This window comes from Pinus tabuliformis, chromosome 8 (genome assembly GCF_031772625.1).
Source record: "Pinus tabuliformis cultivar Carrire ecotype Pingquan chromosome 8, CPIR1, whole genome shotgun sequence".
NCBI lineage: Eukaryota > Viridiplantae > Streptophyta > Pinopsida > Pinales > Pinaceae > Pinus > Pinus tabuliformis.
The window spans coordinates 1,247,325,113-1,247,348,415 of record NC_142294.1 but is presented as its reverse complement, the minus strand read 5'-3'; the positions used below and the strand labels follow the sequence as shown (position 1 = coordinate 1,247,348,415).

The 23,303-nt window shown below is 36.6% G+C and overlaps 1 protein-coding gene and 1 pseudogene across 1 annotated transcript; one reads left to right on the top strand and one right to left on the bottom strand.

Annotated features, from left to right (window-relative positions):
* Positions 1–9,661, top strand: part of LOC149239905 (ruBisCO large subunit-binding protein subunit beta, chloroplastic-like) — a 73,462-nt pseudogene extending 63,801 nt beyond the window's left edge.
* Positions 9,662–10,600: 939 nt separating this feature from the next.
* Positions 10,601–11,791, bottom strand: LOC149239904 (uncharacterized). Its single transcript, XM_089370001.1, has 2 exons — positions 11,111–11,791; positions 10,601–10,810 (listed from the first exon to the last, which is right to left on the bottom strand). The coding sequence occupies exons 1-2, from the start codon at positions 11,789–11,791 to the stop codon at positions 10,601–10,603; spliced, it is 891 nt and encodes a 296-aa protein (XP_089226127.1).
* Positions 11,792–23,303: the final 11,512 nt, after the last annotated feature.

Below are 23,303 nucleotides of genomic sequence, written 5' to 3'. Positions count from 1 at the left end.
ATATCATGACTCAAAAAAACCTTAAAATTTTGGTATTTTTCCAACCATGGAATTAAAACCAAAGGTCGTGACTACAGAAAACCTTAACTTTTCAACATATTTCATCCATGGCATTATGGAAAAATTATATGACATAAAAAGCTTTAAAATGAACACCTAGATAGAAAAATGCCATTATACTAAGAGTAATTCTTTTTTTAAATGCTAAAAGTATAGTTATTTTAAAACCTTAGGTTAAGACAACTTGACACATTGCAACAAAAATTTAAAAATCAACCATCACACTGACACACAGTGTAGGTGAACTCGACCCATTGCAATGAAAAATTGAAAATCAACCATGAAATTGGCACATTGTGGGGGCCAACTCAATTCACTATAACGAAACTTTAAAATCAACTATAAGTTTGGCACATAATGGGGTCGAGTTGCGAGTTGAGGATTGACACGGACCCTGTAGAAAAATAAAATAAAACAAAATAATAAATAAATAAAAATGAAAAATACAAAACAAAACAAAAACAAAAGCATTGAAAAAAAAAACCAAAAAATTTTAAACACAATATGTAAATAAAATATATATTAAAACATGTAAAATGACAAAAATAAATTGAATATGAAAGAATATATTAAAAAATAAAAGGCAAAAACAATCAAACATAAATAATTGTTTAAAAAAATATATATATATTTTAAAAAAATTATATATATATATATATATATATATATATATGATGATGATGATGATGATGATGATGATGATGATGATGATGATGATGATGATGATGATGATGATGATGATGATGATGGTTAACGTCCACTTAGACCAAATTGGTCTATCGGACCTATAATTTTATTAGTTTTTAATTGTCTGACTCCTCGTCTTTCTTGGCGAGATTGATGTTGTAGCTTTCTTTTTTTTCTCTACGGTCTTCCAACTTCCTTTAACTTGCATCTCCTTCATCTCTTCTGGTTCTTGGGATATTGGTGTCTTAGCTTCATGATCTATTATGTTCATCCTCTAGAAGATAGATGGAGAAGAATTTTGTCTAGGAGATCTTCTTTGTTGTTAAAGGAAGATTTATTTTGTGCGGTATTCGAATCCTCATAACTATTGATACTTGAGGGGTTGTCGAGTTCACTTTTTTGTTGCTCAGCGGGGTTTCTCCCTGCTTGTCTTGAGAGTTGTTTCTTTCTTGCCCGATTTCTTGTGATTCAGAGTTTTCTCTAGAGTATTCTTCTTTGATAACAATGTAGTGTTCTTTTTGTGCTCCTTCCCACCATGTAGATCTGTGGTGGTTTTTTCTAGCATAACTTTTTTGGGAGGCTTTTGGGCAATTTTTGGCTAGATGGTTCATCTCGAAGCAGGATCAACATCTTAAGAGCACACTTTCATAATCGAGTTTTTGGTTCCACACATAGTCTTTACTTGTTAGGTTTATTTTAGCTGGGAATCCGACGTTGAAGTCCATTTCCACACAGATGCGTGCATAGGTGGTTCTGGCGTATTCCTCTGTTTCTGGGCACCTGCAGTAACACTTTCCAATTGCATTTCCAATGGCTTTTAGCAAGGAGAGATTCTAGAGATGCAAAGGTAGGCTTGGCAATCTCACCCACACTGGTGCTGAGGTTATGACTCTTGTTGAGGGATCGAATGATGGGTTCCATGGCTTCATGAATAGGCCTAATTTTTCCCAAAACCAAGGGCTGAAATCTAGAATACATTGTCTGCTTTCAGGATTTTCAAAATCTACTATAAAGAAACCCCTAGCACAGGGGTAGATATTAATTTCATTAGAAATGACAGGATTCCATACCTCCGAGATCCAATTGTGGAGAGCTGTCAGTCGTGGCCAAAAACCATTGAACCAGAAAATTAGGGCACTTTCAGAAAACTTCAAAGCCTCATCGAGTGAGGCCTGGACCACCTGGACAATGGGAGCTGGGGCTTCACTAACAATATGGGCTTAATTTAAGGAAAAAAATTAACACGGAAAAAACAAAAAAATAAAACTAAAATGGATAATTAAAAAAAAAAACCATTAAAATAACCATTAAAATAAATAAATAAAACAGTAAAAAAGTATTGTTTTTTATGTTGTTTTTTTTTTTTTTTTTGCCTTTTTCAATTTTTTAAATTTTTTTAATGTTTTTATTTTAATTTGTTTTTAGTACTTCTTTTAATTTTAATGTTTTTTTATTATTCTTTTATTTTGAATGTTTTTTTAATTAATTATATTTTTTATTTGGTAGGTTTGTGATTTTTATTTTTAAAGATTTTTTTTTAAATGGTATGTTTTAATCTTATTTTTTTATATATTTAATATTTTATTTAAATCATTTTTTTGGGAAAAAAAAAACATCATTTTTTGATATAAAGTTTCATAAAATTTGTTATTTTTCCAATTTTTTATTCAATTTTTTCATAAATATATTTTATTTAACATGTCATTTTTAGCTAAAAGGTTTAGAAATGCATATTTTTTTATTATATCTATATGCAAAATGTGTAATTTTTGTGGAGTGTTTAAAATTATTTTTTTTAGTAACAATTATTTTATATGAACTGAAGTATTAATTCAAGATATATAAATTCTTAACCTCAAAATATTAATTTTATTATTTTTTAAAACTTTGCAAAAACAATTAAAAATTTCATTATATAACAAAAAAAAAAAAAAAACATTGCAAAGAAAAATAAAAAACATAAGTTTCGAAAACCCTTAAAAACAAACATCTTAAGATGAAAAACAAGAAAGGGAATAAAACAACTTGAAAAATGTTTAAATAATCAACATTTAAAGAACATTTGCATACATGGGACATAATAAGATTTAAAGTGTCAAAAATATGCCTAAAAAAAAAGTTGATACTTTTCAAAGTAACCTGCATGAAAATTACCAACACTTTAAAAAAATTATCCATACTTAATATATCAGAAAAGTTGAAGTGTCAAAAATAAGGCCCCCAAAAAAAGGGTTGATGTTATATCAACACTTTTCAAATCGGCATCAAAATCACTAACATTTAAAACAATATGCATACTTGATACATAAGAAAATTAAAAGTCTCAAAAATATGCTCAAAAAAATGGCATATTCTAAATCAACACTTTTCAAAATTGAATGATTTTTTGCTACCTCTAAAAAGTGAGAACTCAGTTTAGTGCCCATTTGATTGGTAACTATGTTTTAATCAAACACCTCATTTCCATGCTCACAAATGTTCATCAACTTTACGTCTTCGTGTATAAATGTTATCTTGGGATTATTTAGGGGTTCTTTACCTATTTATTTGGTCATTGTTGCTCGTTCATCACTCCTGCAAAGATCATGTACTTGGTTAAGAGAACTAGAGACAATGTGTTGCCAAAAGTTGAACGACTATGTGATGCTTAAGCAAATGAAAACTAGGTTGTAATAGGGTTCATGATAGAGCTTTTATGTCAAGTGATAGATTTATTATATTGTTCCCATGAGGCCATAACAATGATAGATAGAGGAAGGATTCATTGCAAATGTAGTTCAATTGCAATTAGTAGATTGTGGGAGTAACTAGCAGGGATTTGGGTGTTTTCTCTAGTGAGCACATTAGCAAAGAGGCATTTTTTTTTATAAGTAGGTTGGCGTAATTGCCTAGCTAATGTTGCAAATTTCCCTTCTACTAAGATATAGATTTGTTACCAACTTTCATATATTAAGAAATCAAGATAGTAGCGATAGGTGCATACTTGTTAGGATTGACTAGGAGAATGAACCAAAATTTTGCAAAAAAGACATTGTTAGCTCATAGCTCCAACAAAGTGGCAACATCTAGATGAGGATGTGTTCACTAAGTGGGCGATACTCCTTTAGCAAGTATTTTCCCAAGATTTAATTTCCTTCATATAATTGTTTTATATTATATTTTTTCTCTTTTATTCATATTACTTATTATAAGGTAATTCTTTTAAATTTAAATCTAGTTCTAAAAGTTTTTTGTTCCAACACTACAAATAGCTTTCTAATATAGTTGCACTAGAAATGTTGCTGAGATCTTAGAAATTTTTCTCCATAGTTCTAACATTTTTGGGAACTTGGGAACAAGTATGAAACATTCTCACTTGGGATGGGAATGGTTCTAATAACTTGGTAGCTTCGACGTCAAGGAAATGCTAGAGCTTGGGTACATGTTTCCAATATAGGAAGCTTGTAGAAGCTCTCTATCTAATAAGAAGCCCCCAAATTTTTGCATCCTTGGCATGTTTTCTATTGTTTAGGTTACAATATCATGATGTGCCCTCAAAAACATAAAACAATTTTTTAAACCCTAATTTATACCTATAAGATAGCTAGTACCCCATTATGAATAAGATACATTGCCTAGCATCGTGCTACATTGAGTCATCTCTAACCAACATTGCAAGTCTCGTATAAGGAATGCCATGGTGCATTGATTAGTTATAATTGAGTGAGGTTACAGCATATTGAAGTGCCACAGGTGGGTAGAGATGTGTTCAGAATCACAATGAGTAATGCATCATGGGAAATAGTGTGAAGTGTCTTGCTACAATTTGATCATCTCAGCACTGTGAGTGGCAATCTGAGAATTCAAGAATTGCTATCAACAATTGTGGCATATGATAGAGGTGGATATTGGTGGCCACATGTGTATTCCACTCTGACATCCACCATTTTGTCTTTCATTTTCCTTAATTGTAGTGGAATTTACTATTTTTTATAGATTTTTGGGACCTGAAATTCCGAAGTCGTTTTGAGGCCCTATACGATATTTTTTTCGAAAACAGGAAAATCCATATCCTCCCACAGGGGTTTGTAATTGATATTTGTAGTCCTCAAATAGATATTTCTAACAATGTATCGTGCGCGTCAAAACATATATTGTATGCAAAAGTTACGACCATGAGAAGTTACTGTTCCAACTAACCCCAACGGAGCCCACAAATTTTTGGCACTTCATCTCATAGGGTTAGTTTTTTGGATGTTTAGGGTTTTCCCTTATTTCACAATAATAAAAGGCCTGTGAGCCTCATTATAACATTTTTCATAGGCATGTAGCGTTATCTTAGAGATAAGTTATCATCGCCTAAGCTAGTTTATTTCCATTATGCATGTAAACAATTTTTAATATTTTTTTATTCATTAATTGAGGTTAAGTTTTCATTGTAGCTCTAGGTTTGTGTCTAAATATGTATTTCATTTGGTCCCTACATAAATTTGGATCAGTGCTATCAGAGAAGTTTTCTCTTTCTATGTTTTTGTATGGATGTCCCCAAAGACGTCGTGGTATAAGGATTTAGGGCTTGAACTGGTTGAACCTTTAAAAGACCAGCTTCGCCAACCCCAATGGCCTCCCATGACAGAAGAAAAGAAAGAAGAGAGAGAAAGATATCCTTTCAAAATATTACTTGAAGAAGCCCTCGAACAAAAAACGAACGAAACGATGGAATACTTTGCCCAGATCCTTCAGGCGGATGCCCACAGATGACGCATCTTCATCCAGCAGCCACCTTGGAGGCACCACTCCCTTTAAGGTATAAGTCAAATTTGACAATCCCATATTTGAAGGTCGGATAGGTGTAGATCTCATAGACAAATGGTTAAATATGTTGGAAGGATATTTTTCAGTTCATGATTTTTCCAATAGGGAAAATTTTACTTTTGCACTCCTCAATGGCCCACCCCCCCACCCCCCCCCCCCCCCCCCCCCCCACGTCAAGGGGTGATGGGAAACCTACTATGAGCAGAGGGATGAGAGGGAACCCTCATTATTTGTAGTTGTACCCACTTGGAATTATTTCCAAGATGGCATTATGGAACAGTATTACCATGTCGGGAGCTATGAAGATAAGTACATGAAATGGACTACACTGTGATAGGGAATGGACCAAGACGTGTCAGAGTTTATAAATAGTTTTCATACGCTTCGCACAAAGTTTGGTAATCAAGGATTTTAAGCGGCATCAGGTACTCAAGTATCGCAGCTATCTAAATAAATACATCTAGAATGGGATGAAGTTCTTGGACATCTCCTCACTTAATGTTGCCTACGGATACGTTGTCAAGATCGAGCAAAAATTTAAATAGAGGAAGTGAGACTTTAGATCTACGAATCTAAAGCAAGGGAAATCTGCCCCCAAACTACAGAACAAAGGACAAAGCCAAGTTGGGGTGACCCAAATATTGTTGCTACTACAACACCCTCCAAAATTTTGGCCTACATCTAAATTTCAGAGCTTACCTTTATCTTGCATACTGTTGACACCTAATCATAGGGATTGGGTGAAAAACTATAATTAAGTGTAAATAAATAATAGAGGAAATGAAGAGTCATCGGGAGATAAACTGAAAAGTCACTCCCTCTTGTATATAATAATAAACAACCTGAATGAATACCACAATTACATTTGAGGAGTTACCTTCTCGTCTGACATGGTATCAGAGCCAACTCCCAAAATTAGCTTTTGTGTTGTAACTCCTTGCATCAGTTTTCTGCCATATTCTGACCCTCTATTCTTTGTGCTCTCTACCATACACCATACCACCACTAACCATAATTTGAATGCTCTCTCTACATACACACTTCCTGCAAATATAGTTGTTGTATTACATTTTCCATTGTCTGATGTGGTATAGCTCTCTTCTGTGTACTCAACACTGCTCCATGGTATGTACTCAGTGTTACTGTTAGCAATTGCATCCTCCTCCTCTCCATTAGCATTGTGTTGTGCTTGTAGAATGATGGGGAGGCATTGCACTGCAGACTGCATTTTTACTAAACAACCGAAAAGAATTGAATCTTTTCCATGTGTTTTAGAGCCTTGAAATTAGCAAGGTGATTACCAAGTTGCCTCTACAGTAGAGGGATAGTGCACTCTTTGGAATGTTAGCAGTGGCCCACCTCCTTGATCACGATAAGTCCATACAGCAGCAGAAAGCAGCGGTCTGCCAGGCTTATGTACAAGAATTGTTGGAGAATCTTCAGAAAGTTGTACCGCACCAGCTCTATGGTGCACATGAAGAAGTGAAGGAGTTTAGGTGTACACTGGTAGGAACTACCCCCCTTTGAATACGTTCCATCAAATGCATTGAAAATCCAGCAATTTTATTTCCACCTCCCTGGTTATTGTGTCATATTACAATTGACTGTTGTATTAATTGTTGCGCTGTCACCTCCACGCTGTCCTATTAATTTATGTGCCTCCACATTGTCCCATTAATTCCCATATATGAACTCACACCCCTCACTGCTCTCGGTTTTGAACATTGTATACACCACTCTCGGCACTCTCCTATGGCCCTCTATATGGAGACCCATGGTAATGCATGAAGGGAGTGTTAACATTGCCATACCTCGTTGGTATACGTCTGTCCCAAAATATCATATTACATATTTTTTGCATTCCAACCACCAAAACTACATTTTTTTCCACTAGAAGCATTTTTTTTACAGTACACAGATTTTATAATGCATTCATTGATATCTATTGTGAGAGTGGTTCTCACCGGGAAGGAGAACTATCTAGAATGGTCGCGAAAAATCAAACACACTCTCATTTTTAATGAGCTGTGGAAAGGAGTGTGTGTTGGAAATGGAGACAAAGAGCCAGAACAACCTACCTCATACAAGGAATTTTCCATTTGGGAAAATAAAAACAACAAGGCTTATGCATTGATTGCGCATCAGTAAATGAAGAGGTGAGTCGCTATATTTCGCCATTTTCAAATGCTTTCGAAGCCTTACAAAAACTGAAGGAACTCTATGACTCACACTCTGCACTTGAAGTTGTTCAACTCATGATTAAATTGTTCACCCTTGAATTACAAAATGATGATCCTCTTGCTCTTGTATCAGAAGTAAAATCTATTATGCATGATATCAAAGTCACTAATGTTGGACTAGATATTCCTCTGATAGCATTTCTCAAGGCACTTTATTCCACTTACCCATATTATCTTAAGTCATTGCAAGAAAATGGAAACCTCAAAGATATTACATTTGACTCCCTTGTGAAAAAAAATTCTGAAAGATAGAAAGCTTTTGGGAAATAAGGGAAATACAAGGGAAAACCATGAAAGCCTGCTCCAAACCCTTAGCTCAGACTTCAAAATTCATATACCCACATCTATAAAGACAATTGGGTCCACTCTTTCGACCTTTCCGCAGCTCTAATTGCTGACACCCAAATTCCAATTCCTTCAATCATCGATTTATCTCTATCGGCATTCCGCCACATCGCACTATCGCAACATTCATAAACTGTTAGTCCTTGACCTCCCCAACATGTGATCGTCGATCGCATCTGGACCGTCGATCTGGACTCTTAATCCGACGGTCCATGATGCATCGCATTATCACAATCAGTCTTTTCAATGGTCGGACCCCATTCACTCCAAAGCATCGATTCGACCAAACTTCCAAACCCGATAAGGGTATAGGGCAACTTTTATAAGTTTTCAAGTCTGCTTTACGGATTTGCCAAGTGTTTTTGCGCGATTTCTCAGTGTATTTTGATCGGGGTAAAGAGTATTGGGGTATATGATAAGAGTGGACCCGAAGATTTATTAAGCATGGCATGTATGAATTGATGTTTGTTATGTTAATCACATATCAAAGGAGATGGAGTCGTGTGTTAAAATGACCATGGGAATGGAAAGTTGCGATAGCAATAAAGGTGATCCTCGTTAAGTGTGCCAAGACCGTACCAAAAGCAGAAAAGGTATGGTTTGCATGTATTTTCCTTTGTAAATGGGTTATAAGGGAAATAGTGTCAATAAAGGGTTTTCATGTGTTAATTATATATAACAAATGGTCATAAATGAAAAGGTTATATATACGGGGTTAAGAGTCGTAAACAAAGGTTATGAAGGGTTGTAAGGTGCCAATAGGAAGGTTTAATGAAATACTTCAATAAAGTCTTATATGGAGGCTCAAAGGTTAATTAAATTTCTTATAGGAGGTTTTAGTAGGGTGATTGGGTTCCGATATAAAGGAGCTGATAAAAGAGGACCTTAACCATTTGTGGGTGATGTTTTTACTCCTTTGGCAGTTAAATACCAAGGACTGATGTGTTTATGCATTTTTATGCATACTGTGGGTATGTGTGGGGTATCCCTACATCGGTTTTATATACCTTGGGTTATACTATTAATCCTTTTGGTTTCTTAGGTTTTTAGTATTAATCCCTTGTTGTTATTAGTTCCTTAGGTTTATATTATTAATCCCTTAGGTTTATTAATCTAAGGGTTCATATTCTTAGCATATAATATTATTGATAGGGTTTATAATATTAATCAATGTTTAATGAAGATTCTTTGGGTTTATAATCCATTAGGTTTATGATATAAATTCCTCGGGTTTATAGTATTAATCATAGGCTTTATATTATTACGAGTTTATTTTTTCCCCTAGGAAAAATCGTAATTTCATTAGAAAAAAGAAATTACATTTTGCATATGCATATAAATGCATATTCTGTTAATTTTTCCAAAAAAACTTGATCTTCAAGACCATTAGAGTTTTGAATTGTGCCTTGATCCATGCAGGGAGACAGCAAAATATATAAAAACAGCAAGATAACCTGTATGTTCTGTTTATGCAGATAAATATATACACAAAAAAGGATGAAAATCATGTGCCTTCAGAAATCTTAAACGTTTAAGTCCATAAACAGCCAGTGATAATATTGGTAGTGTCGTCCATTCTACAATTCCCGGATCATCCAGATGCCTGGCTGCCCGATCGCAGCTTCTTTGGATAGGCTATCAGCAACCCCATTCCGCTCCCTGAAAATATGTTGACATGTGAAGGAGTCAAAAGATGTAATCAATCTCAGTGTTTCATCTAGTATATGACTCAAATGAAAAGAAGAGCATCTAGATGTTCTATTCAGCCAGTCACAAATGATTTTGGAGTCCCCAAATAGTTGTAATTCTCTAATATTTTTCTCCAAAGAAAAAAGTATGAGGTGTTTTGCAGCTAGAAGTTCTGCAAAATTGTTTGTGCCCTTCTGAAACCCATGAGCATGCTGTAGGAGTGAGTTTGATTGATGTGAAGAATAGCACCCCCTCCACACCCATTCTCTTGTGCAGCTCCGTCAAAATATGCCCAAGGTTTACTATGATCAATACATTCAGGTACAATGTTCCTGGGGTGCCGAGGAGGAGGATCATCAGGGATCAGGGCATAATCAGCTAGGATTTTTGCGGAGATGATATTCCAATGCGGAGGATGGTTCTGAAAAATAAGGTGATTCTGGGTGATCCATATTGCCCAGCAAGTCAATAGAGGCAGATTACATAGCTTATGATCAGCTACAGATGTGTACCAGGTCTGCCAGGCCTCATTGATAGATGAGACTATCCATAAATTCGAAGGAGAAACTGCCGGAATTATAATGTCCCACATATTTCAGGTTGCTATGCACTCCAGGCAGAGATGATGAGCCGATTCATTTTTGCTACGGCAAAGGTGACACCAATGTGGGCCGAATTGTGCTCGTTTGAGTAGATTGTCACCTGTAGGAATTTTGTTCCGCAAGATAGCCCACATTAGCATCAAAGACCTGGGAGGGGGCCTTTAATTTCCATATCTGTCGCCACTAGTCTGCAATAATCTGAGGTTTTCTGTAATCAGACAGGGCCAAGTATCCTTCTTTTGGGGAGTATCGCCCAGTTTTTGAAAGGGCCCAAATTATCTCATCATCGCCTTCCGTGATGCGAATGTGAGCCTCAGAGAGAGCCCTAATATAATCCTCCCATATCTGAGCCCAACGAGGAGGTATGTGAAGCTGTTGAGCAGATTTCCAGGCCTGTCAAAAGAAAGTAGTGTTGTTTCCATCAGCGATATGGGCGATATGAGAGGTATTTTGATCGCGGAGGTGCTGGATAAGCTCCGAGGGAAGTTTGTGCATGTTCCCACACCTAATCCATGGGTCAATAACAATACACACTGTATTACTAGAGTGTATTCTCCGGGCAATGCATCCTCTGATAGGGGTTAAAGCCCTAATAACCGCTTTCCAGATGATTGAAATCTTGGTCAAGCTAAAGTGAGGTTTCCTGATCCAATCCATTATGTGTAGTGGGGCAATATATTTTGTTGTAGTAACCTTAGTCCATAGACTTTCAGATGTTATCAGCTGCCATCCAAGCTTGGCTGCCAGGGCAGAAGAAAAATCATCAAGCTTTTTTAGGCCCCATCCCCCCCACTTCTTTGGTAGATTGAGGGCTTCCCATTTTACCCAAGCAAAAGCCTTGCCTTCCTTGCTACCTTTCCAAAGGAATCTGCAGCAGAGGGATTGTATCCTAGAGAGAATGCCCCTTGGTATCCAAGCCAGTGACATCCAGTAAACCAGAGTGGCCTCTAGGACGCTCTTAATCAGAGTGAGTCGCCCAGCACGAGATAGATATTTCTGGTACCATATATTGAGTCTTTTCTCCATCTTAGATATGAGCCACGTCCAATCGGCGATCTTGTATCCTAGAGGTTTTAACTTATACCCCAGATATTTCAGTCCATCCACCAGGCTCAATTGTGTGAAGGGAAAGCGTTGTAGTGCATAATGGATCTCATGTGGAGTGCATTCAACTGCAGACAATGTAGATTTTGCATCATTTATCATCATACTTGTGGCCTGTTGAAAAAGGGAGAAAGAGGCTTTGGTGATGGAAAGGTCACTGATGCTGCCATTGAGAAATATAAGAACATCATCCACAGAGAGCAGATGTGTTAATTGACATCCCTCTGCAATCTTTATGCCATGTAATCTGCCTCTTCTATATTCATCCATTAGTATTCTGCTGAGGCCCTCCATGATAAGCAAGAAGAGTAATGGTGACAACGGACACCCCTGCCTCAGACCCCTTTCAGAGGAGAAAAAAGGGGATGCACTTCCGTTGACAAGAATGCTAAAAGGAATGTTAGATATACAGCTCATAATCCATTTAATGAATATGAAAGGGAAGCCTAGGTGTGTTAATAGCATTCTAATATATAACCAATTAACTCTGTCAAAATCCTTGGATAAATCAACCTTCAAGATCATACCTTTGCTTCTTCTGGAGTGTAGAGTATGTAGTACTTCCTGTGCAGTGCCCACAGCCTCATGGATCTATCTATCCTGTAGGAATGCAAATTGTTCTGGTGAAATGTGGCTGGAGAGAATGGGTCGCAGCCGGTTGGCGATGATTTTTGCTATGATCTTGTATAAGCAGTTGCAGAGAGAGATTGGGTGATATTCTTCGAATGATACCGGATTATCATTTTTTGGGATGAGAGCGATGAAGGTAGACTTGATGGATGCTGTTATATTCCCACTGATTCAGGATTCCTCCACTACTCTTAGCAGATCTTCGCCAATGATGTCAAAGAAGGCTATAAAGAATTCTATAGACCACCCATCAGGCCCTGGGCTTTTGTCTTTTTTAAACCACTTTATGGTGGCCTCTAGTTCTTCCAGAGAGACTGCTTTGATCAGGTCCTCTTCCTCCTCTTGTTCTACGAACCTTGGAAAGAGCTGGGCCACTCTGATGATGTCTGCTAGGTTGGCCTCCCTCGGGTCATGGTAGATTTGTTTGAAATGTGAGGTTGCCAGCTCAGCCAGTTGTTGAAATGTATTGACAACATGACCCTGTGCATTCTGTAGCTGCCAAATAGTATTTATCGCTTTCCTCCCGTTTGCAAACTTATGATAGAATTTGGTGTTTGCATCCCCTTCCTTCATCCATATGGCCCTGCTTCTTAGCCTCAGAGCTTCCTCGTGGTCCTTTAGAATTTTCCCTCTAGCAGAATAAAGGGATGTGATCCTTTCCTTGTGTTCATCTGAATTGAAAAGGCCTCCCTGGTCGTTTTCAAAAACAGATAGATCAGCTTCTATCTAGAGCAGGGAGTGATCCTCCTGTATCCTTTTGTTATGAGCCCATTGTTTGGACATTTTCTTCAGTTCTAAAAGATTTTGTACAAATCGTTGAGAGGCAATCCCGAGTGGATTTGCTTTCCAAAAATCGGTAACCATTCTGATATAAGAGTCATCCCAAAGCCAGGTAGAGCTGAATTTAAAGGGACCTTTTGGCTTAGTTCTTCCTCCTATAATCTCCATATAGATGGGGAGATGATTAGAGAGCCCCCCTGTTCCAACCCATTATCTGATTTGTAAGCCCAGCTCAAGTACCTTCTCTTTGACCAGGAAACGATCAAGTCTTTGAGCCAAACCTTGTTCCCCTGTCCTGTTGTTTCTCCATGTCGCTTGTAGTTTGGCTGTTGGAATATCAATCAGCTGATGAGACTCCAGAAGGGCTGAGAAATAATCAGAGAGGGGATCCCTCTGTGCTCTATGCCCCCACGACTCGGCGTGTCCAATGGAAAAATTGAGGTCGCCTCCCAGAATCAGATGATCAGCCAAAAAAAGCTCTGAGCCCAGGAGACATTCCTAGAATTCTGGTCAATTTTGACAAGGGCCATATATATTGTAAATTCTAAAATTCATTCCCAGATTCGAGGAGTGAACGGCAGCACCAGTATGACCTATCCCTCCCCAACAATTAAGTAATTTAATAGTGTGAGAGTTATACCCCATTATAATGCCTCTGGATCTACCATGAGCAACTAGTCTGAAGAAAGACCAGCCTAGGAACATACGATGGAGGGTTTGAGATATGAGATTAGCAAGTCCAAGGGTCTCTTGAAGAAGGATGATATCGAGAGAATCGGTGGATATTAACCGACGGAGTGCTAGTTTTTTGTCAGGCCTAGCAAGCCCCCGACAGTTGAAGGAGATGATTTTCATGGAGGGGGCTCAGAGGGGTTTTCTTTGGCTCTAAGAACCCTAGGAATAGTGGATTGTCTGCCCAAGGAAATCTCATCATCTACCACAGATTTAGCAATGGTGATCTTGGAGGGTCTCCCCCTATGGAGATTTAGAGGTGGGGGGAGAGTACAATATCGAGACCGACATGATCCTCAACCTGCCTCTTGACTTTTGATCTAGATGATTTTCATGGAGGGGGCTCAGAGGGGTTTTCTCTAGCTCTAAGAACCCCAAGAATAGTGGATTGTCTACCCAAGGAAATCTCCTCACCTGCCACAGATTTTGCAATGGTGATCTTGGAGGGTCTCCCCCTATGGAGCTTTAGAGGTGGGGGGGAGTGTACAATATCAAGACCGACATGATCCTCGGCCTGCCTCTTGACTTTTGATCTAGTCATGTATCCAGTCACAGGGGGTGCCCGAGAGAAGGTGGGAGATGGAGGGAGAGGGGAGCTCGAGGGGAGGGATGGGGAGGGGGTGAAAACAGGACCGGAGGAGACATGACAGAAAATCGGGGGGAAGGCAGTAGAGCCGGAGTCCAGGCCCAATCCATAAGTAACACCAGAAGATAAACCAAGAAATATACCAAACACGTGTAATGAAGTGCAGCATGGAGGAGATGAAGATAGGGGGAGGCTCTTACCCAGAGAAGGAGGTGCCTGAGTACGATCTGGTGGAGGGGGAGGAGGCCGATGGGGCAGTCTGCCACACTTCTTCTGGGTGGCCGATGGCGGAACCGCAGCACTGTCAGTTGCAACCTTCTGATTCTTAGCCATTCCTTCAGTCAGTTCCGAATTCTAGGGCCGTGCTTCCTATATAGTGTGGTCCTGTGCCTCAGGTTCCCAGCTAGGGGTCCTTTTAAATCTATTGTCATTTAGTGGACAATCCTTAAATAGGTGTCCTACTTTTTGGCAATGCCTACATCTGAAAGGGACACCTTCGTAGTCCAATATCTGCTTCCTAGTGGCTTCTCACCACTGTATGTTTATGTATTCCAGGAGGCCGTTAGTGAGGTCCAGGTATACCAGAATCCTTGCAAATGCCATGCGACCCGTGCTCTAAAAGGAATTATCAAATGTGAGATATTTACCGATGGCATTTCCGATCCGCTTAAATACATCTTCCATCCATAATTGTAAGGGTAACCCTGGTAGGCGTACCCAAATAGGCCCTGCATCGACCCTCTCCTACTCCGGATCAAAAGTGGGCATCCATCTCCTGAGAAGAACAGGCGCTTGATCTATGTGCCAAACTGTAGAAAGAACCCAGTTGGTGTGGGCAAGGCAATTGAAGCACAGAGCGAACCATCCCTTTACAAAATTTTGAATCCTTGGGGGATCTTTCAGGTGGTTCCCCCAGACCTCAGTCGTCCATTTTTGTAGCTTTTCCACATTGTAGTGTCGTCCTCGAACCCGCCCTACCAGTACTTTCTCTGCGGTCTCCATGGATTCCAGTAATTTGACGTCCTCGGTGATCTTTAGGAAAACATTGCAGGTTCGAAGCTTCAGATGCCTCTTTCTCTTGGGAACCCCTGAGGGTTTTGCTGCCGAAAGAACTGGTGCCTCGGTAGGTTGTGCCGTCGACACTGAAGGGGGAGCCTTTGAGCTTGTCGCAACCTCTGATGAGCAAGCAGCAAATAAACCAGGAATAGGTCCAATGCCAGTGAAATTACCCAGGGGGGGAATTCCGAGATTGGGGGTATGTCCGAAACCGGGTCCGAAACAGTCGAGACTAGAGGCTATTCGACCAAGGGTTTACCAGAGGCGGGAGCAGGAGGGTTTGTGGCTGGAGTCCCTCCAAGGGTTTGTTCATGAAGGTTAGACAGAGGATCCACAAAATTCAGAGCATGAGGAGAGAGCGGCTAGGTAATGAGATCCAGATGCGAAGGGGCATCCTCAGGCAGCATCACAGAGGAAAAGCGGGAGCGGAAGAAGGGCGGGAGGGCTTCAACTTCTTCAGTGAGATCGCTATCAAAGGTATAGAAACCAGCCGATGTGGTCCTGGGGGTTGTCCAGATGGGCACACCCTCCGAAGGATCCGCGGAATAATCTACCAAATCATCCATAACTGTCAAGACCGCCCACTGACAGCTGCCTTCAGGTCGATGCTAGCAGGTAATGGAGGTAAGCCGGAGGTGAGAGTGTAATGTGTAAAACAACTAACCACCAGGAGCTAAGGGAGTCAGTTAAAGCCCGTTCCAGATATGGGGGATGGGTAAACCGGGTGAGGGAAATAGCGTCCAGGCGACATTGCGGACGCAGTCGGTGTCGTACCCTAGCTACAGAGGTCTGCAGGTGGAGACTGTAGAGAAACCCTAGCTCCATCTCTGTCAACTCCAAGTCAAAGGTGAGTGGGTTTGGCCATTACGAGTTTATATTATTATAATAAAATTCATATAATAATCATAAATATATAAATATATAAGAATATAATTGCTATTATTTGTATAGTTATTAATTATCATAAATAATAATATTGACTATATTATTATTATAATAATAATTATATTGGTATATTATTATAATAATATAATAATAATATAATATTATAATCAAATATTAATATTTTTAATATTATTATTATTATTATATTTTTTATTATAATAATAATACAATATAATTGCTATTATTTTTTATAATTTTATATTATTAGATTTTTTAAATAATATAATGATAATCTAATATTATTATGACCTATTCTTATTATTAATTAATATATTATAATATTAATATAATATTTATATAGTAATATATATAAATAATCTGGTTGTTAATATTTATATAGTTATTAATAATTCTATATAGTTATTTATATAGTTATTAATAATCCTAGATACCTATAATAATTATTAATGTGGTTGATATAAGCTTATTGGTCTATATCAACTACATTGAAAAATGTGGTTGTAATATGCTTGATATACGCCTATCACGGTATATCAACCATATTGATAAATATGATTGTGGTAGTTAATTTCATTATACACATCTTGTTGTGTCTTCTATCGCCACAATCAAAACCAAAGCCTGTCGCATCGATATATCACGTCGATTCTGTCATTTGTTGCTGCAAAGATGATCGATCTGACCGAAAGGTTCCAACAGTAGACCGATATTATAGATTATGAGCCATAAGTAAGTCTCGTCTCCAAAAAGAGAATTATGAAAGTCTTCTCTGCAACAATAGGCAGTTTTAAAACAAAATCATCTCTCGTTTCATCCTCTATGTGAGTAGTTATGATTTTTATCAAATCCATAACTATAATGGCTGGTATCTCTTATCTGCAAGACTACAGCAAATTTAACCAATTGTTTTCAACAAATCAATAACAATTGAACAGAGTAATGACCGTCAAAATGTTTCTAGAGAATCACCGATTTATTTCAATACGGATTCCTCCCAGACAAAGAGAACAGATATACTTCCTTTGAAAAACTTAGGATGCAGATTTTGTACCAGATTGTTTTATCATAGTCATAAAAACCCTCAGGATGAAGCAAAAATTCGAGCCAGGAAATTTTGGTCTAACCGTCAAGATATCAGCAATAAGACACATCCCTGAGGCATCATCGTGGGCATAGATAGCTACTGCATAGAGCTTCCTCACCCTTCCAGAGAACAAATCACCTTTTCCCATCTAAACAACACAACTTACTTACCATTAATTTGTCCCATCCTTGGGTGCAGCCCCATATAAATACTGGTCCAATATGCACCACAAGCACACACCAAGTATTGACGTATCTGTGCCATCAAGCTCGGATTATGGCTTTTAATACATCTCGATTAGGATAAGCGTTTCTATAAATGGGAAAAACTGAGCCAAAAAATCGGCTTTAAGGATTGAAGATATTCGTAACTCTCTGGATTAGTGGATAAGGCTAAATACTCCCGAACATTGATCAAATTTGAAGGGTTGGTCTTAATTTTATTTGGAAGAGCATATATTTATCTAACCCTTCAAAGATGAAAAGTTATAAAAAAAATTGTACTGTATATTAAATAAACTCTTTATAAAAAAATGACAAAATGAAATAGTGTCCTAAATCTTTAAAATTTAAAAAGTGGCTACATTAAAACACTATAAAATTTTAATAGAATTTAGTAAATAGGCAAACATTTTTCTCATATTCTATTAAAAAAAGGTAAACATATGTTTCTTCTATTCATTAGATAATATTCAAAAGTATCTGAATTTACATCATTGAAAATATAAATCTATTTGCACAATGGAAAAAGTTTTTTTAGTTTTCATTTGTTTCTAATTTATATTAACTATTTTGTTAAGCTTAAAACAATTTAAAGCAAACCAGAAAAATAAATATATACCATCAACAACCAAGGAAATTGAACTTTTCTCTTAACAGTGCTCAATCAAAGAACACTATCAATAGACTTTTATCTCCATTAAAAACTTCAAGTTTTATAGATTCAAAACTTTATGTAATTAAAGGAAAGTTTTCCACATCTAATAGGGAAATATTGTAATATGTAATACACATGTGTAGTGTTGTTGTTGTATGGCTTGGTTAGTCGTTTTTTTGTTTGTTTAAAAATGGTTTTCAAATTTGGTCCTTACAATGAATTCAAGTTTGGTTGATATCTTTTTCTAATAATGTGGTTTCTTTTCGTTGATGTCTTTTTCTAATAATATGGTTTCTTTTCATTAACAATGTCATTTAATTTTTCTATGATTTCAACATCAACTTAAAAACCCTTCATAGCAGTAGCTACATGGACACCCACACACAAAACTTATTTCCTAGATGTCGAATGGAGAGAATGAAGCGGGAGACACAATAGTAGTTGTATGGATAGTTATTGGCATTCTATATCTTTTGGGAAGACCAGTTGAAAAAAGAAAATTAAGTTGTCACCGTGTAGGCACACCAATCTTATGTTGTGCGGTTATTAATAGAGCCCCGGAGTTTCATTTTAACACTTCTCCCCGGTTCAAAACTCTACATAATTTTATGGGAAGCACACTTATAATTTCTCAATTTTTTTATAGCATTAATTTCTATGTTTTCAATAACTAGAGAGTTAATAAAGAAAAATGTTTTTTAAGATAAGAGAAGAAATACAGGTTTTTAAATGAAGTTTGATTTTACAAATGCTAGGCTTAATAGTAATCTTGATTATAGTAAGTTCAAATGGAAACAATGCTAGGATTTTGTAAGCATTGTGGTTGTTAGTTACGAAATCATCTAAAAATAGAAAAGAGATGGTAGTAGTTATTTACAGGAATATAAAAAATGTTTGAATCACGAAGCATAGTTACCACCATATAATGGGGTAATTTCATAGTTGAACAATCTTGTCTAAATGGTTGTCAAAATTGAAGAATCTTGTCTGAATGATTGGTTGACAAGAAAGAAAGAAAATTTTGCAAATTAGGAAAGAAAATGAAGATACAACAGAAAATGTGGTTATGATGTACAAATGTCAATATTATCACTTTAATTTATTTTTAAACACGATAAAATTACATCTTTAACTAATTTATTTCATTTATTACTATAAAATGAAAATTTATTCATTTATTACTATAAAATGACAATGTATCCATTTATTACTATAAAATAAGAATTCAAATTAATAAAGAGATTACTTTGTCTATATACCACCCTAAAAATAAACCCTAAATAAAGAACCATATCAGTCTTATTATGTTATCTCAAGATTTCCATGTCGAACATCAGAGTTTCAAAGTAATGAAGTCTTCATGGAAAATGTAAGGAACCCTATGAGCCTTATTATACTATGTCAAGATATCTATGTGAAACATCAAAGTAATGTCATGAATATGTCCTCATAAAGGTAGGATGGAAGATGTTTTCATCATAAAGGTAGGGTGGAAGATGTTTTCATAGGGGTAGGATGATAAGTCTAATGAGGTAATCTCGTAATTGAATAATCTTGTGGTAATGGTGAGTTCACAAGAAAGAATACAATTTTACAAATTAAAGAAAATGGAGATACCACATAAAATGTAGTATATGATTATGATGTAAAAATATCAACATTGTCACTTTAATCTATTTTTAACCACTGGACAAGTATGAAAAATAACGTTTCAAATGCTGAACTGCATACCTGTTGAAGGCCATTAATTGGGACCATGAAATCACTTGCCTTTATCGAGGCTTCAAAAGCTTCATAACTCCCCTTCCAATCCCCCGGAAAAATGAATATATGAAAAAAATATGAAGTGTAATAATTTAATGGATTAATTTTTCAGAGTTGAGCAGAGCAAGATGTAATTACAAGAAGGAAATATAAGGAGACACAAATCCACATCAAACCTTTGAGTTGAATGGAAATATTAAGAGATTCTGCTTGATACGGAGTGTAACTTTGATGGTTCTCATTTCGCAGCAATTTCATTGTTTCCTCCTCCGGAAGCACAAAAAGCTGTCGACTTTGCTCAAAGACTTAGTCCAAAAAATCTTCATCGATGACACGATGGACGATATAAAAAAGATATAGAGTCTACACATAACTATATAAAGATCAATCTACCATTCCATACATAATAATTTTAATTGGTTCTGCCTAAATCAATGAATTGAATGAAAGGCCAGGGAAATGAAAGTTGAAAATTAAAACTGAGAGTTAAAATACCTTGTGAACTTGTGCTACACATGACTATATAAGACTATATAAGGATCAATCAACCATTCCATACATAATAATTTTAATCGGTTCTGCCTAAATCAATGAACTGAATGAAAGGCCATGGAAATGAAAGTTGCAGATTATAACTGAGAGTTAAAATACATTGCGAATTTGTGCTGCACTCGCCATAAGGTTGGGATTGGAAAAATCAATGTAGGCAAGATTCACGGACTCAGAATAATCTACCTTAGTCATCGTTAATTCTGTCTTTTTTTTTTGTTTCTTCTAAATCTTCGTACCTTCAAAATATGCATGTTCACGAATACCAATACATAGCTACTTCTCCTCTATTATCAATCAATGCAAAAAGAAACCTTTGTTATCAATGAATGCGAACATAAACCTCATATCATCACTACTAACTCTATCAGTGCCATTATCACTCATGGGTTGGGAATGGATGAACAACCTCCATTACATCCCATTGCACTTTCTTGAGTGTTGCCATAACCTCCTTCAGACTTTAGAGTGTTACATCGGTCAGATAACTAGAATTTTTTGAAATGTCCTATGGACAGGTAGCCCTTCATTGAGCATTTTATAATATTATTTTAATTTTTTTTTAAACTTATAAAAATCAAAATTTAAATTTCTTTTGACTAGTAAATTTTGTTGAGCACTTCTCTGATGTGTTAGAGGGCTTCAGAAGGGCTATTATGTGTTCAAATTTGAACACTGCTCCCCAATCCATATGAGTACTGGAACGAAACCATCTAACATTCCCGCTTTCTTCACTCGCCATTCCTGCCTTCTAAACTTAGCAGATAACCACTATAAAAAGGAAACAGTTGAGATGCAACTTTTCCTCGATCCCTTTTTGGAAATGGTATCGGTTGGCTTTGTTGCCAACTCGCACCTCCAAACTTGTGATAAGGTGGAAAAAAAAAAAAAAAAAACCAGTGTTGCAGCATTTTCTCTTATCCTTTCATGAAAAGGTACAGCAACCCGAATAAGGAAACGATGATCATTATTTTTTTTACATCCTCTAATTGGCATGCGTTGTTGTGTTTACCCATAAATCATGGGTCCAAATTGGCATGCATTCCATCTATTTAGATTGACACAAAAAAACTGTTAACTTAGTTGAAAATGTGGGAAATAAAATCCGCACCCTAGGATAACGACCAATGCTTCCAGCGCCAAGTCACCTGGGAGGATCAATAATATGACCAAGCTCTCGTCTCTCTATAATTGTATACATAATTAATTTTTCAATTTTTTTTTTCCTTTCCAAAACAAAATACGAGTTATCATCTGGCTGTCTGCGTGTGTAAAAGCCTCAATGTGCAGGCTCCAATAGCTGCTCTTCCTGTGATATGATTCCCGTAATCACAGCGTAGTTGCATAGTAAGGAATGGCTCAATTTTCATGTTCTGAGAGTATCATCAGTCCAATTAAGTTTTCGATTCCTAATTAGCGCACAAAGCTCACATGTATGTAGCTATATTATATTTGGCCCACACTCTAATCCCCCTTTGATTTCAAGCTCAGCATACACAGGAAAAATTAATATAATTATAACATTGTTATCCTTGTATGGTGTATTCCTTCCTTTTGTTAATTGAGTTCATTAACTAATTCCAGCATTAAAAAAATATTAGTATTTCAACGTGATATTTGATTCACATATGTTGTCATTGAAACCTGTTGAACACCCATAAGGAAGAGAAATCATAAACAATGTAAAGCCCAAATCGACGTCTATACCACATCTCTATTTCTTTTCCACAGTTCGTTACTCTAACTAACCTGCAGTCCAACAATTTTACTACTGGCACATACATTAATTTAATTAATGGTTAATGAATGATATATCCCTTCGAATGATTCGCACTATGAAAAATAGCTCAAGAGTGTACATAGATAATTCCTCTACATGATGCATGCAGCCAGGAATTGTGTCTATGACCCATTCAAATGCATAGACACCACCGATTTTGTGACAATCGACCTTAATGATTTAATATAATAATCTTTTATGTGGAGTGGAATAACATATACCTATGTTATTACTTCTACCATCTAATCCATGTGATAGCCCATTCTTCATGTTATGTATTCAGGCAATTTGAGCTTTAGTAAGACATCCATTATTTAGCGATCCAAGGGCTATATTTTTTTTCTCAACAATCCTTTTATGCTATTAGTTATCTGGTAGATAACAATCGTATTAGGAGCTCTCACTCCTCCTTAAAATATTACTATTGTTAATATTAGCTCATAATTTCCCTTAGTTGTGAGAATTAATTTAACATGAACATGTCATGGCTTCCAGTACAGAGGTGCATTCGTTCATAGGCAGCAGTGTTTAAACCTATGCTCTTATACCATTTGTAATGTACCTCCTAAGCCTACTATGGAATCTACCCACTAGGTTCTCATCCTTATAAGTTTGCTTCGTTTATAATGAGGGTTCAACCATTGTCACAGGTAATATTGTCCTATTATTACATGAGATTTATTTATTCCTGCAACAATACTTTTCTCTTCATAACAATTGAACAACATCAACTAAGGAATCCATAGTACTTCATACCCCTTATGAGCTTTACCCGATCCATGATGGAACTTTTAGATTCCTTACATGAATTATATATCAGATCCATCATTAAGCACAAATTACTAATTGTAGAAAATAACTAATCATGGCATGCAACCCATAAATTCTTTGGTTAATCCCCACCAACATTAATGGAACATGACCTTAAGTCTATTGTAGTTAGTCGGGCCATGCATCATGATCATAGTCATAATAAAAATGTACTACTGATATAACTCTTATGCAATAAGAATAATAGCTTAATAATTCTTATGGAATA